At 44.7% G+C, this 16710-nt stretch overlaps 1 protein-coding gene across 21 annotated transcripts in view; it reads left to right on the top strand.

The window, feature by feature from the left end:
- Tjp1 (tight junction protein 1) overlaps nucleotides 1–1947 on the top strand; it is a 244689-nt gene extending 242742 nt beyond the window's left edge. For 20 of the 21 annotated variants that reach the window (XR_005501920.2, XM_039105296.2, XM_039105288.2 and 17 more), the window contains one exon: nucleotides 452–1945. Coding sequence is in view for 20 of the 21 variants with exons in the window: in XM_039105296.2 (XP_038961224.1) it covers nucleotides 452–546 (95 nt within the window). In the remaining variant the exon portion in view is untranslated. Of the gene's footprint in view, nucleotides 1–451 lie in introns of all 21 variants that reach the window. The other variant, NM_001106266.1, reaches the window with a different exon arrangement.
- The last annotated feature ends 14763 nt before the right edge of the window (nucleotides 1948–16710 follow it).

Genomic DNA, 16710 nt, shown 5'->3' with positions numbered 1-16710 from the left:
GGTAAGGGGGAGGAGTCTTCAGGAAGTAGGTGCTATAGAACTTGGCAGAAGAATATCCTTTGTATGAGTAACTGAGTGTGAGCAGTGTGTTCTCACACTCAGCATAATGTGTTACCATACAGCACTATCCGAAATGAAGGTGTTAATAGTTGTGTACACTGAGAAACAACTCCAGCCGTCTCAGCTGTGTGATTGTCCGAGTCTTTGTAACTCTCACTCCTATATTAAAAAGGCCAATGAATTGGCTGTCAAAAGAGACATCTAAAACAGCTTTCAGATGCTCATAGCTACCAAACCTACTTAAAGCACAAAGTTTAGATATGAGTGTAATATTTGAAGAAATAGAAGAAAATTCTAATATGTAGGTTTATACTTGTTCCATAATAGCAAAACATTGTGGGTAGCAGTCCAGACAACCATAAATGACATCAAAATCTTTTTTCTTTCATAGGTGACCCTAAAACTTGGCAAAACAAGTGTCTTCCTGGAGATCCGAATTACCTTGTTGGAGCCAACTGTGTTTCTGTCCTGATTGACCACTTTTAATTCTTAGAGTCTAGCAGCTGGACTAAGCAGTGTGAACATGGATTGAACTTACTGAATGGAACCACTCTAATGAGTATTCTATTTTCTTAGAATTTATACTGCAGTTAGTAGTATTAAACATTTGTTGGAACTGATAAAGGTTAGTGAGCATGCCCCTGAACCACGATCAGAAAACATGCTACAAGCTGTGTGTTATTGAGTGGAGAACTGTCAGGCATTGGCTAGAGGTTCAAAGATATTTTGCTTTGTAATGATTTTTGTACTTTTTTATGGTCACTGCTTAACTTCACATACTGATTTCCGTTAAAAATACCAGCCAGTAAATGGGGGTGCATTTGAGTTTTGTTCTTTCCAAAGTACACTCAACCTTTACTATGGCCTTGGCCTAGCATACACATTTATTTTATTATGCATGAGGTAATGTGCACACATTTTTTACAAATGCACCTGGAATATATAACCAGTGTAGTGGATTTAACAGAAATGTACAGCAGGGGGATTTATAACTTGGGGAGGGAGGGGCAAATGAAGACAATTCCTTATTGTATATGAAAACACATTTCTCTTAGGGAAGGACACCAAAGCATGTGAGCCCAGTTCCATGGCCGCTGAATCTATAAATTAACATATCACCACAGACATCCAACCAGCAGGAATGCCTTACCCTCATGGTTTTCATTCTTAGATCATTTCGCTCTGTAGTACTAAGTTTTTATGAGTTTGTGCGTACCTAGATACTGTATCATGGAAAAGACTGAGGAAATTGTGGACTTGATGGTTTCGGAAATGTGTAAATCACCTGGAAGAAAGTAATGGTGTGACTTAAAATATTTTTTTTTGACAAGGGAGAGTGGTTGGTGGTCTTCTGTTCTTTGGGCTATGCATCTGAGATGTTTGATGTGTTCAGGACGCATGTACATAATGCGTGCATACCACTTTTGTTCTTGGTTTGTAAATTAACTTTTATAAACTTTACCTTTTTATACATAAACAGAACCGAGTTTCTAAGGCTACCTTTGTATTCTCTCCTGTACCTCTTGAGCCTTGAACTTTGACCTCTGCAGCAATAAAGCAGCATTTCTACACATATAAGGTCATTTTTTTAAGAAAAAGAATGCACAGAGTTGTTACATTTTTAAGTGCTGCATTTAAAAGATACAGTTACTCTAGTTTGATTAAATTCTTGCAAAGTATCCCTTCTGTAAAATTTGTGATACAATGCTGTGCCCTAAAGTGTATTTTTTTACTAATAGTTTATTATGGCACATCAGCACGATTTCTGTTTAGATAATACACCACTACATTCTGTTAATAATCATTAGGTGTGAAAGGATTTCTTTTGTGGTTATTAAAAATCTCAAATTTCTAAATCTGCAAGAATAAAACTTTTTAAAATACAGTGTTAGTTTGCTTTACTTGCTCTCTGTTTCCCATTCCAAGCAACCTTATGATCCTGTTTTAATTTTTGCATGTGTGGTATGTGTGCGCGTAGGCCAGAGATGGATGTCAGCTGTCTTCCTCTGTCGGTGGTCATCTTAGTTTTGAGGCAGGACCTTGCCTTGGAACTGGAAGCCTTCGATTGCTAGCCTGGCTGGCCAGCAGGATTCAAGGGTCCATTTGTATCTCCCCCCTGCTTCCCAACATCCCTGGAGGTACAGACATGTTCCACCTAGGGACTCAGCTTCTGTTGGTGCTGGCATCTAGACTCAGGTCCTCCTGTTTGCATGACCAACGCTCTGGCCCTATCATTTTGTGTAGAGCCTTTGCACTTAACACCCGTGTCACCTGCCATCCCAGGTAAAATATTATACATACTGAGGCTTGGTTTTCTACAGCTTCTGTACTATGGGTTGGGCTTGCCAGTCAAAAGCTGGGAGGCAGACTCTAGGCTGCTGTGTTCTCTACGCCGTGTCTGTTCTGTAGGACCAGTCTGTGCATGCCTCTCCCCCAGTTTTTAAGGCAGGCCGCTTATGAACTGCTGCCTTTGAGAAGACAGTGGCTTTTAATGGCTGCAGGTAATTCACAGTGCTAATCTTATTTATGTGCCATCTTCCCTGACATTGAAGTCATTTCTGTATAGTTTTTGTGTACATATTTGTGAATGGTAGCCCACCTTCATAGGTTTTCTTTCTTTCTAAAGATAAAATTTATTCATGTTACTGTTTTTTAGGTATATAGTTCTCCAAATTTTGAGGAGTACATCCTTCTTGCCTATGAAAACTAATACTGACTTGTAAAAGGATTACATAGTTAATTCGTAGAATGAATTCCTCATCCTCATACCTTGTACCCTTGCAGACTCTACCCCCTTTTCCAGGCTTGGGAAACTCACAATCTCTTTTCCATTGCTCTGGCTTTGCCTTTGCGAGGGTTATTGTAAGTGGGGGCCATACAATATGGTCTGGAGCCTGGCTTCCTTCACATCGGATGATGCAGTATGACTCACGTATGATGTTACAGCTGTTGGCAGATTTTGTTACATAGTTGTTCCAGAGTGGGGCCGCACTAGAGTTTATAGTTTATTCTCCTTGAGGAGCTTTGGGGAGCTTATCAATAAAGTAGCTATAACATTGACAGGAGTTTTTAAAGGAGTATAACTGGTTTCACTAAATACCTAACAAAGCAGTCACTGGCTCAGACATTGTCTTTTTAACAAAAACTCTACTAACTTGTTTGACGGTAACGGTACCTGTGTCACTTCATCGGAGTCCCCAGTCTGTGGTGGTCTGGTTGCTTCATTGTCTCTGGTGGTTGCTGTTTATCTCTGCACTTCTGCTGAGCCGTCAGTGGGGTTTGATATCCATCTACCTAGTGACTCCGGAAAGCTCGTCTTTTGGTAAATATTGAAATCTTTTGTTTCTAAATTCAGTTGTTAGGGGCCGAGGAGGTGGCTCAGTCACTAAAGTGCCTGTTGCACAAACATGAGGACATGTCAGGCATCCCTGCACCCATGTAAAAGGCTTGGGCGTGGCCCTGAGCACCTGTAATCCTGCTGCTGGGAGGCTGATATAGCATTCCTGGTGTTTGCTGGCCAGCAGCCTGGCAGAGTTGGTGAGCCCCAGATTCACTGAGAGATGCTGTCTCAAAGAGTACAGTGGGGAGCAATAGAGGAAGGCCTCCAACATCAATGACTGGTCCTCTGCACACATTCACAGGAACTACTCCACAAGCACAAAAGGATTTGGAGAGTCATAGACTCCATTACCTAACTTATAAATAAGACATGCTTAATGGTGTCTTTCACGGGGAGAATTACTCACTTGATAAAGTCTAGTTTGTTTGTTTGTTTTTTTTTTTTTTTTTTTTTTTTTTTTGGTACATGCCTAAGGATGCTTTACCTAACCCATGGCACAAAGATTCTTGTGTCCTAAGTTTTTCTCTCTGACTTCTTTGACTCTGTTTTTGATGCATTCCTGAGTTGGTTTTATATGTAGCATGAGCTGTGTGTGTTGAGACACTCAGTCTGTTCTGTGTTTGCCTGTCTGTATTGTAAATACATAAGAAAGACTTGGTCTAGACATTGGGCTTCCATAAATAAGTTATTGGAGCGTAACTCAGAAAGTCTGTTATTCATGCATACCTGGCCTTTATTACATGGTATAGACGCCTGGAACACTTAAACGTATCTTCTGCACCTTAATGTTGATAGGAATAAGGCCATTTCTGTTCCCCCAAACCATCCTTATACAGTACTGTGCATGTTGGGTTAAGCCATTCATGTACTCTCATTCTAGAAACCTAACATTTTCCAATTTTTATACCATTAGAACTGGTGGGAAATTTAGTTAATGTCTAGTGTTATCTGAGTCAGTTCTTCCTCATTTTGACCCGTAGTAAATAGATTCTTGGTATAGTAAACAAGCAGTGTTACCCAGGTAAATGACAGACTTTGACAGCAGGTATTTTGACTCTAGTCAGGGATGCAGTAGCCAGTAAGGGTATGTCTGCAAAATTCAGCCAGGGGTGGCAAGCAGGCAGGCAAAGTGAGTTTGACTTGCCTTGGTGCATGGTTTGAAATCACTGTAGATAGGGACATAGTGAGGTATTTTCTATGTAGTTTGCAGAAAGTACACCCTTGGGCTGTGCATAGGTACATCGCAAATCAAGTCACAAAAACTTTGAGGGTATTTGGCTCAGAAGGAAGGTTTTTTCTCAAGTAGTTTAGCTAAATGGAGTGCCGCAGAGATCATTTTAATGTGCTGTCATTCCTAGAGCCGCATTGCCATCTCAAATGTGATCACAGTAAAAGCTCATATTGTAGCTTTCTTAGTTTTACTCCTCAGTGCTTTCCTTTAAAGCTGCATGGCATCAAGGGAACCAGTACTCAAGGGATGGAATTAATATGTTTAGATTCAGAGATGGATAAGACTTTAGCCACAGACGTCACTCGGGTTACATCCAGAGCTTGTTTCCTTCAAGTCCTCCACAGTCACTCAGCTCAGGACAGTTGACACAGCTGAGCTACTTGGACGTGAAGTCAACTCTCCATATGCTATGTAAAGTGCCCTGACTTAGTTGTGCTCATATCTATGAAGATTAAAAATGAATTTTTTTTGTTAACCCAGGTGTTTGCCTACTCAGGCAGTACCAGGCTGAGAAGATATATATAGACAGATAGGACATAACTGAGACATCCAATTAGCAGGATATAGAAGACCCTTTGCTAAGAACTGTCCTCTGCATGTGTCCATGGAGACGTTACAGTCAGGTGTGGATACCATGGCTGATGTGTTTTACCCTAGGCTTAGTCATTGATTGGCAGTTGGTAAAGGGCTTAATTTCCAGTACCACATAAAGCTGGGTGTGTCTTTCATGCTTGCAGTCCCATCACTCAGGAGTTTCAAGCCAGCCTAGGTTTCATGAAGATTAAGAGAATAAATAACCCTTTAATTCTTAAAACAAGGGAAAACCGTCATGCGACCAATATGCTCACGAGTACTCAGTGGTTAGGGCCGCATACTTGTCTGGCAGTTGGCATGTGCCAGAGCCCAATTGGGATGGGATCCTGATGTTGGGTGTAGTAATTACTTTCCCTGTGCTGTGATAGTATACCCTAACAAAAGCACTTGAAGGGCGAGAGGAAGGTGTGTTCAGCTGTTTGTGGGTATAGTCTGTCCCGGGAGCAGGAACTTGAGGCAGCCGGTCACACGCCACAGAAGAGGAGGCGACGAAATGGGTGCTGCTGTGCTTCCATTTCCTTTCTCCCACTGTTCAGCTCAGGACCCAGCTCTGGGTTGCTGCTGTCCACATTGAGAGTGGTCGTCCCATCCCATTAACAGAATCCCTCATCTGCCCAGAGGCCATCATTCCAGCCCTCGCAGATATGCCTGCAATCTTGCCTCCTAGGTGACTGTTCTTGTCAGGTTGTAGTTAAATGTTAACCATCATATTGGGGCTTCCATGGGCAAACTTTAAGGTCAGAAGGTTTCCCAGAACATACCTTAAGAATTGGGTACCTGGGGAGGGTTAGCTAGCACTTAAGGATGTTTGTAAAAGACAAAACTATATAAAAGAGTTGAAGTTACCTCCTACTACTCTTCCCATTGCTGTAACAGGTCAAGGAAACGTTCAGGAGAGTTTATTTGGGGCTTACAGTGTCACAGGGTGAGTCTGATCTTCATGGCAGCAGGCAGGTAGACACAGTGTGGCTGAGCACTCACGAGAGACCAAGAATGGAATACCTCAGAGCCCACTCCCCGTGACACAACTTCCCCAAAAAGGTCACACCTCCTAATCCTTAAAGCAGTGTAACTAGAGGTTACAAAGTATTCCAGTACCTGAACCTCAAGGGGCCCTTCCCATTCAAAACATTGACAGGGACTAATGACCCTTCCGGAAGCCACAAGTCACCGAATGAAAAGCCTGGTTCTAGGTGCAGTACCTCCTCTCCAGGTGTCGGTCCTAAGACACTTGCTGTTGCTCCTGTTACCTACTGGAATTCGATGGTAAGACACTGTTACTGAAGACACTGAACCATGGGGTTCATTGAAATTAAGTTGGTTCTGGCCTGGGAGCCTCCTCCCTCCTGGCTACTTTTCATGGTTTCAGACAGTTGTCATGTAGACTGCTGGGGTTAGGGGTTCATCAACAGTATTACACAGCTACAACCCTGTGAGCTATGACCACCAGAGTGGCAAGATGTGCCCATCCGCACATTAATGGCACAGATATTAAGGGTCTAGCAAAATGCTTTCTGTTTGGACTTAAGCTCCACTCCACAGAGGAATCGTGCCTAGTACTGTAATCTGATTACGAGCCCATGTCTGGGAAGCTCACAGGCCCCAGGACCCAACCCACTACTCTTACTTTGAAAAATGGATAGAGTATCAAACCACTGTCCCAATTCGTATCCTACACCCATAGATTAGAGCAGCTCTCAGTTCACCAAGGAAGTGTGAGAGTGAACAGAGGTTAGTGAAACAACTGGCTAACATACGAAGAGTAAGTCTCTGGACTGTTCAGACACAAGTTGAATATCTGCATCTTACATTCCCACCATCTAAAGCCCTGAGGCCAGCCATCATGGAGGAGGGGGTAGAAGATTGTAAAAGCAAGTGATCATGGAAGAATGGAGCATAACAGCGTCTTCTCGACATGATAGGATCACTGCCATTGTGAATTCAAGCAGCTGTTTGCACAAGACCAGGCAAATCACCACAGTTCACTGTTGCATTGAAGGGGAGCTAGAATTACAGAACACACACAGGGACCTTTGTTGACCCTTGGTGGCTTCTGTGTGGCTCCTGGAATTTCCAAATGCCACTGGGTGGCCCAACATCAATAAATAATATGGCCAACAGAAATTGGGCAAAATGGACGATAAAAAAGGGAACAGGTTGGGGAAGGGCAGGGAGGTGGGAATGTATCTGTGATTGATTAGGGGGAGGCTTGGTGTTAATCAAAACACACTGAGTGCGCATACGAAGTTCTCAAAACATTAATAAAAATATGTTGTCTAAAGACAACCTAAGATGAGTGGGAGGGGCAGTCAGATAGAAAACAAATCTGGAGACCTGAAGAGGCCTGAACTGGGACCCAGAATGAAACAACTAAGAACGGAATACAACAAGGGTTAAGAGGGCACTGGAGGGCATGAGAACTTACACCAGAATTTAAAGTGACTTTGTGGTTATATGTAACAGCAATCCCAAGAGTTCGTTGGTTCTTGATAGGTCCAGCAGAGTCCAGGGTCCCTGCTGTCCCTGGGGACAGGCCTTTGTTGTTGAATGGCCCTACTAAGGCTTTGTTACTTGCCTCCCAATGTCTACAATTAGTTAACACCATATAAAGTACACTGACTGCAAAATTTCACAGATAGGTCCGTTGGAAATACCGTTTTGTATTTTCCAGGGTCACAAGACCCAGGATGTGGGCCTCGCCACAAGAAAGCAGAGAGTAGGTCTGTGTCCACTGTCATGATGGCCTTCTAGGGATGTGGAGAAAAGCCTTGACAAGAAGCTGTCACTATGTAGGAGCCACTAGTTTACAGCTCAGCATCTTAGTGTCCACTACTTGATCAGGGCCATCAAGGGAGTATCTTTTTTTTTTTTTTGTAACATTTCCACATGGGTTGTAAGAGTAACAACATTTTCTAAGAGTAGACACAAAATGTCTCTGCCCAGACTTCTAAGTGTTACCCTTTTCCTGTATGTACATGAGTCTAGGTAGACAGACAGCTAGAATAACCCAGTAAAATGTCACACAGTGGGTGGCTTAAATAGCACACATTCCTTGGAGTTGTAGAGATCTGCATTCTGGTGTGGCCCACACCTGCAATCCTAAGACTGCAGCTGGAGCCGGAGGGTGGGGTTTGGTCAAGTTGGACAAGGTAACAAGACCCTGAGTATGGGAGACCTGGAGGCTGACAATCTAGATAAGGCTGAGCCTCCTGATGAGGATTTCCTTCCTTCCTTAATGTGTCTTTATTTTTCCTATGTGTCTTTATGTGAACACTATGTCTTCGCCAACACACACACATAGAGCAAGGTCACTCACGTCAACTGAATCATGGCCCCAGGCTTATGACCTCCTTTAACTTAGAAGCCTAGTATGTAAACACAGGTGTATTTGTTACTTTCTCCTTGGCTGTGACCAAATACCCGGACAAGAAGCAACAAGAAAGGGTTTGCTTGACTTGTAGTTTCAGGAGATACAGTCCATCATGAAGGGGATGTCATGGTGCAGGGACATGCAGCTGGTCGTGCTTTGGAGTCGGGAGGCACAGAAGGATGAATGCTACTGTCCTAGTTTTGTGTCTGTCGCTGCTGTAGAGACTGTCTTATTTAACTGTTCTGTTACTGCTATGTAGAGGCACCATAACCAAAGCTACCTACAAAAAGCATTTCATTAGCGGCTTGCTTATAGTTTCAGAGGGGGAGTTCATGACCGCGTGGTATGAAGTGTGGCCCAGGAGCACAGGTAAGGCCCTGGAGCAGTAGCTGAGAATTTATATCTATTTTGAAAGCTAGAGGCAGAGAGAGATCCAATTGCAAAGGCGACATACCTCCTCCAGCAGGGCCACACCCTCTAATGCTATCAAATATCTAAGCCTGTGAGAGCCATTCGCAGTACAAAGACCATGACCGTAAACAACTCAGGGAAGCAACTTTTTATTTGGCTTACAGTTTACAGTCCATCCAGGGACACCAGAGCAGGAACTTGAAACAGAAGACCACTGTTTACTGGCTTGCTCCCCATGGTTTGCGCGTGTGTGTATGTGTGTGTGTGTCTGTGTGTCCTAAGACCACCTTCCCAGGGGTGTGTGTGTGTGTGTGTGTGTGTGTGTGTGTCCTAAGACCACCTTCCCAGGGGCAGTATTGCCCACAACCCACGTAGCACACGCACACTCACACACATGCGCACACGCCATCCGGACAGGCCAGTCTGATGGAAGCAGGTCTTCAACTAAGAGTTTGTCATCCCAGGAGATTCTTGTTGTCAAGGTGACAAAGCACAAGCATTGCACTGCCACTCAGCTTCCTCTCTCATTTTAATTCAGTCTAAAACTCCAGCTCATAGAACAACGCCACCAACATTTGGGGTCAGTCCTCTTACTTCAGTTTACCTAACCTAGGTAATCCCTTAGACACATGTCCAGACGCCCCCACCCGTCCCCACTGTGGAGATTCTAGAACCCATCTGTCTCAGCATTTTGTCGCTGGGAAGACATGACCATGGCAACTCTTACTTATAAAGGAAAACACTTGACTGTGGAGGGCTTATAGGTTCAGAGGATTAGTCTACTGTCATCACAGCAGGGAACATGGCAGCTGAGAGTTCTAAATCCAGACCTGAAGGAAGAGAGAGGCCCTGGGCTTGGCCTGGGCTTCTGAAACCTCAAAGCCCACCCCTGGTGACACACTTCCTGCAACAAGGCTACACCTCCTAATCCTTTCAAATAGTGCCACTCCCTGGTGACAAGCATTCAATGAGCCCATGAGCCACTGGGAGAGTCTCATTCAACAGCCACACTGACTAGGGCTTCAACACAAGTTTTCATGATTAGCCGTTCAGCTTATAACACTTTTTTTGAAGAATTTGAATATGTTTCAGGTAACATGAGGTTTTCCCAATTACACTGATGATCTACGGTAGTACGCGCAGGCTCAGAAACCCTGAAGAAGATGGGTTTTGTTTCTTTATTGCCGTCATAGTTTTGGCTGGATAGAGTTCTGTTGCAGTCATTATTGTTTTCTTTTTGTTTGTATTTGGCTTAGCTTGCTTATATTTTTGGAAGTGGACTATCATTGATCTGAGATCTTTTGTTTTTTAATAGACATTTTAAACCGGTAACATCTTCTAAAAGAATGCTTTGTTCTTAAATTGTTACTTTTTTTATTTCAAAATATATTTCCCAGTTTTCCTTTGATTTCTTAACTCAGAGTTGATATATTTTCCACATGCTTTGAAGCTTCTCTAAAGCTCTTCCTATTGATTTTAATTCCTTTCTGATAAGAAAATACATTTCTCTGTGTGACTTAGGGTAGCAGTAAATTTGTTAACTCACCCTGTGCTCCCGCACTCACCTTCCCTCCCCAAGAGCTATCTCGCACACGCACGCGCACACACACACACACACACACACACACAACATGCCTCCTCTGTCTGTCCTGCCCATTATTTACCAATCAAAGCCAACTGGGGGCAGGGTCCCTCAGAGTTTTACCACAGACAGTTAAGTAAGCAGTTTTGGGAACCAAAATTAACATTATAACACAAGCAGCATTAGGCCAAACACACTTCAACTTAGATTCTCTTAAGTCTCTTTTCTTCTCTTCTCTTCTCTTCTCTTCTCTTCTCTTCTCTTCTCTTCTCGTCTCGTCTCGTCTCGTCTCGTCTCGTCTCCTCTCCTCTCTTATCTTCCCTTTTCTCTTCTTCCTTCCCCTCCCCTCCCTTTCCCTCCCCTCCTCTTCTTTTCTCTCCTTGTGACAAGGTTTCACTTTATAGCCCATGTTGACCCCAGACTCATTGTATGTTCTATGTTGCCATCAAACTCCCCCCCACCCTCTGCCCCTGCCTCAACCTGAGTGCTGCAGTTACCACCACACCAAACTTCTGTTACTCTTTTTCATTTGTTTGTTTTTGTTTTTTTTTTTTATGAGACCCTGTCTCAGACTTTCTCTGTTGCCGAGGATGCCCTTGAACTCTTGGTTCTCCTACTGACACTTCCCAAGTGCTGGGATTACAGGTGTATGCAGTAGGATGACAGGTGTGGGGCTAGGATGACTGACAGGTGTGCAGCTAGGATGACAGGTGAGCAGTTAGGATGACAGGTGTGCGCAGTAGGATGACAGGTGTGCAGCTAGGATGACAGGTGTGCAGCTAGGATGACAGATGTGAAGCTAGGATGACAGGTGTGCAGCTAGGATGACAGGTGTGCAGTAGGATGACAGGTGTGCAGCTAGGATGACAGGTGTGCAGCTAGGATGACAGGTGTGCAGTAGGATGACAGGTGTGCAGTAGGATGACAGGTGTGCAGCTAGGATGACAGGTGTGCAGTAGGATGACAGGTGTGCAGCTAGGATGACAGGTGTGCAGCTAGGATGACAGGTGTGAAGTAGGATGACAGGTGTGCAGCACTGAGCCCATTATTTACCATCTTTACTTAAATGAAGCCTCTTACGGGATCTAAAATTAGGACTACTTGACAGGAGGAGGAGAATAAAGAGGAAGAAGAGAAGGAAGGAAAGAAAGAAGAAAGCAAGCAAGAGAGAGAGAGAGAGAGAGAGAGAGAGGAGGGAGGGAGGGAAAGGGAAGGAAGGAAGGAAGGAAGGGAGGAAGGAAGGAAGGAAGGAGGAAGGAACCTTGGAGAGATGGCTTAGCAGTTAAGAGCACAGGCCACTCTTCCAGAGGACCTGGGTTCAATTTCCAACACCCCCATGGCAGTTCACAGCTGCCTGTAACTGCACCTCCAGGAGATCCAACATCTCACACAGGTGTACATCCCGACAAAATATCAATGCACATGAAATAAATCCACCCCAGAAGCCTCGGGTGCCCTAAGAGAATAGATTTGTATGGGGCGAGTTGCGTAGATGTGGAGGAGTTGGGTTCTTGGTAAGCCATGCGGGCCCTGGTCTTCCGTGCCTTTATTTTGTCTAATTCTCAGCTGTAGGTGGAGCACTATAGGCTCTGACCACTGCTGTCCTCACGCCTGACTCCTCCCCTATGGTCAGTATTGCTTTATGTATTCAGTGGTCCATGGTTGGGAACACATACTGCTGTGTTTCCTTACGGCCATTATGGCACTAACATGTCCTCTTCATGGTGTTGGTTTCTTTGCCTTCATCTGTTTGGACTGTGAGGGTGGTTCTTGCACCTTTGTTAAGGTCACTGTTCATGTTTACGTCTTTTCCTGTCTTTTGCTTTCAGTCTGCATTTGGCTCTAAACTGTGCCTCTCTACAAAGTACATAGTTTCTCTTGCCTTATGCGTTAGTACATTTTGAATGGAACTACCCTAGCCATTCTGGCTTTCTTATGGCCCTTGTTTGCAGAGTAAACCTTCTGCATTCCTGGTTTTCTGTCTGTGTCTGAATCTAAAGGGCATCGAGTCTCATGCAAAGCGTTTAATTTGATCTTTTGTGACGTAATCTCAACTGTCAACACATCAGGATTCAGAATCACCTTGGAAGCAGGTCTCTGGGCATGTTGTGAAGGATTTTCTGAATTAGGTTAACTGAGGTGGAAAACCCTACTGTAGATGTGGGTGGCCCCATAGCGTGGGCTAAGGTCCTGCACTGAATACAAAGAGAAGAAAGGGAAATGCGTGTGAGCTCTGTGTCTGCTGCCTGACAGAGCACTGAGTCCACTACTCCCAGTCTAGCAGAGATGTGGGCTGACTTCTGTCGATTATCTTTCAATTTATTAGTTTTAGGCTTTTGCTGTTGTTCCTAATTTGTCATTTATCCTTTTTTATGTAAAATAAATATTTTCTGGTGTAAAATTTTAATCCCCTCATCTTGCCAGGCATGATGGCTCCTGACTGTAAACCAAGCAAACACTGGGGAGGCTGAGGAGCGGTTGTTGGGCGTCTGGACTGGAGAGCACAACCCTACCCCAAATACATAAACCCATTAGCTTACCTGACTGCTTTACCTTTAGCTTATTATATCTGTTGCAGCATGAATGTTCACTCATTCCAGTGGACTTCAGATTATCACTAAATGCATGAAATACAGAAACTACTCCCGAGTTTTGTGTGTGTGGGTGTGGGTATGGATGTGTCTGTGTCTGTGTGTATCTCTGTGTGTGTGTGTCTATGTCTGTGTGTCTGTCTGTGTGTGTGTATGTGTGTGTGTCTCTGTGTGTATGTGTGTCTGTGTGTGTTTGCACCCACGTATGTGTACATAGATTTGGTGTTCCTGTGTGTTCACGTGACAAGCACATGTGAGGAGGTCAGCCGTCAGCTTTCTGGTGTCAGTCCATAGACACATGCACCACTCTGTCCAGTGTTCACTTGAGTTCTGAGGGGTCAGCCTCATGCCAGCAGTTTTGCTCGTGGAGCCCCTCACGTGGATTTCCTTCAGCGCTAGCGCCATTTGTTTTTGGCCAGGACTCCTTAGGGTGGTTTGGAAAGATTTACATGAGGTGAACCTTCTCATGCATTGTTTCAAATGTCCCTCTGCCTTGCCTCCACGAAGAGGGCTAGGCTAGTGTGTCTTTCCTTTAGCACCTTTTCTTCTCTCAACTTCCTGCCCCTCCTTCATGCTGCTGCAGCAAGGGCAAAGGTCCTTCGGCTGGGATTCGACGAGGTTTGCTGCTGTGCAGAGATTTGTCTCTCAAACGTTTGCCTGAGCGTGCGTCTCTCTGTGGCTCTCTTGTTTATTCTACTTAGAGTTCACTGTGCTTTGCCAATGTGTAAATTAATGCATCCTTTCTCCTGGGGGGCGCTCTCTTGCTTCTGTCTTTATTCAGTTACCTCGTCTCCCTCCCTTCTTCTCTCACCTGAATCTGCTATAACACAATCTTTCTTCCCTTTTTTTAGACAGATATCTTGCTGGGTAGACTAGGCTAGGGTTGAACCCATGATCCTAGATCCTCCCTCCTTAGCCTCCCGAGTACCAGGAATGCACATAGCTCAGACTGCATGGGTTTTAGTCATCTATTTTTAAGGTTTTAGGCCAAGTCCATGCTGCTGAACTCCTCTAGTAAACACACACACACACACACACACACACACAGACACATGAACACACATACACACACAGACACATGAACACACATACACACACAGACACATATACACACACAGATACATACAGACACACACACACAGACACATATACACACACAGATACAGACACACACACAGACACATATACACACACACATATACATACAGACACACACACACGCATGCACAGACACATACATACACAGACACACACAGACACATATATACACACACACACATACACATACACACACAGGCATACATACACGCAGACACATACACACAGACATATACACACAAACACACATGCAGACACATGCACACACATACACTAGACACACATGCATGCATGCATGCACACACACACAGACACATACACATACACACAGACACATACACACACAGATACATACAGACATGCACACACACATACACGCATGCATGCACACACACAGACACATATATATGCACACAGATACATATAGACACACACGCATGCATGCATGCACACACACACAGACACACACACATACACATATACCCACACCCACACACACACATGCACACACACATAGACATATACACCCACATGCACACACACACACACAGGCACATGCACACACACACAGGCACATGCACACACACACACGTACGCACGCACCCACACACACACAGACATATCTATATCTATACACATATGTGTATATCCACACATACATGTGTATATATCTATATCTATATCTCTATATATACATACCTGTGTCTGTCTGTGTATCTATCTATATCTATATCTACACACATACACACATATACACACATACATATACACACACAGACATATCTATATCTAGATCTATACATACATGTGTATATCCACACATGCATGTGTATGTATATCTATATCTAATATACATGCCTGTGTCTGTCTGTCTATCTATCTATATCTATATCTATACACACACACACACACCATTTCTTTCTGTTGCTAGGCTGCATTCTGTGACATCGTTTTTATAACCTTTCTTTAGCTCCCTAGCCATGATTTCCCCCTAGGTCTTTGAACACACTTACAATGGCTGCTTTGAAGTCTTTGTCTAAAGCCAACATCAGAGCCCACATCACTGTCTGCTGGCTGCTACCCCAGCCTGCCAAGTGGGGGTCCCATTTTACTTGTAAATCTCTAATTGTTGAAAACGGAACACTTAAGATATAATATTGTAGTAACTCTGGATTCTCGCCCCACCTCCTCTTTCTCTTACATACACAATATGTGGGGATTGTTGCTAAATTTGTTCACTGATGTCACTAAGTAAACCCTACAGTCTCTGAGTAAACCCTTGGTGCTGCCACTGAGGCCTGCCCTTGTCTGCTCTGTCCGTTAGTCCTGGTTTTTCACTGTTGCCTCAGGATCAGCGTATCTGCTCAGCCAACAGTGGAGCCAATACACTAAAGAGGCTCCCACTGCTCTGTGTGGACTTGTGTGTGGCCTGGAGGATGTGCTCCCTCCCGGTTCAGGCAGTGGACCACGCATAGCTCTCCTTTCTTCCCCCTTGTCATCCTAGTGCAGGCACAAATCCTCGCTTGCACTCAGCCCAAGACAGAGACACCCGCTTCCTTCTCACAGCCTGCCTTCCTGAGTGAGGCGCCTTACCGTGGGCCAGAGAAGAGGGACGTAGGGGGAAGAAGGGTGCCTAGGACTCCCATTCTCTACTCCTCTGACTGAGTTTCTGGCTAGTCTGAGGCTCTGATGTTTGCTAAGTCATAACTCAGGTTTGCCACAGCTTTGCTCAAACTGTGGGTGATTGTGTCAGGTGGATGCAGGGCTTGCCTGCTCTTGGTTTGTTTAATGATATTCTGTCAACTACCCAGCAGCCAATGCCGTGTTTATGAGCATGCCTCTCTGACCGGGCTCAGGCCTGTCCTTTGGCTTTTTGATTCTCAGTGGGGCTCGGTGATCCACTCTGACTTTATCCGTCAAAGTTCCAGAAAGGCCTCCCACAGGCCCCTGCTGCTCCCTCTTCAGCAACCCCAACCCCTCCCTGGGAGCGAGACTGCAATGAGCAAGAAGCTCATTAGTCCTGATAGCGTTCACACCAGGTCATCCTGTCCAAGAGCGGCTGGGGCAGAGATTTGCAGAAGATGCAGCCACCTGGAAGGAAATGTTCTCCCTGGGGAAACTGGCAAGGATGCGCAAATGGTTGAGCCACACCTACCAGCCTGCTTGGACAGATTGCCAGCTAGTATAGGACAGTTTCCATCCAGCTACCCTACCTCGAGGAAGCTCAAAGCCCTGTGCCACAGGTGCCAGAGAATTTGAATGGCCAAGCGCACGAGTCATGTTCCAAGTCTGTCACAGTCACCATGAAAGCGACTGACTTACCCCAGAGGGAAGCCAGTTCCTGTGTCCATGGGCACAGAGGCTCTAAGACATGACACCGTAATTTGCTACACTTTGATTAAGTACCCCCACAGGCACCCCACTGTTTTCCAG

The sequence above is a fragment of the Rattus norvegicus genome, chromosome 1, assembly GCF_036323735.1.
Source record: "Rattus norvegicus strain BN/NHsdMcwi chromosome 1, GRCr8, whole genome shotgun sequence".
NCBI lineage: Eukaryota > Metazoa > Chordata > Mammalia > Rodentia > Muridae > Rattus > Rattus norvegicus.
This window is presented reverse-complemented; position numbering and strand designations above follow the sequence as displayed.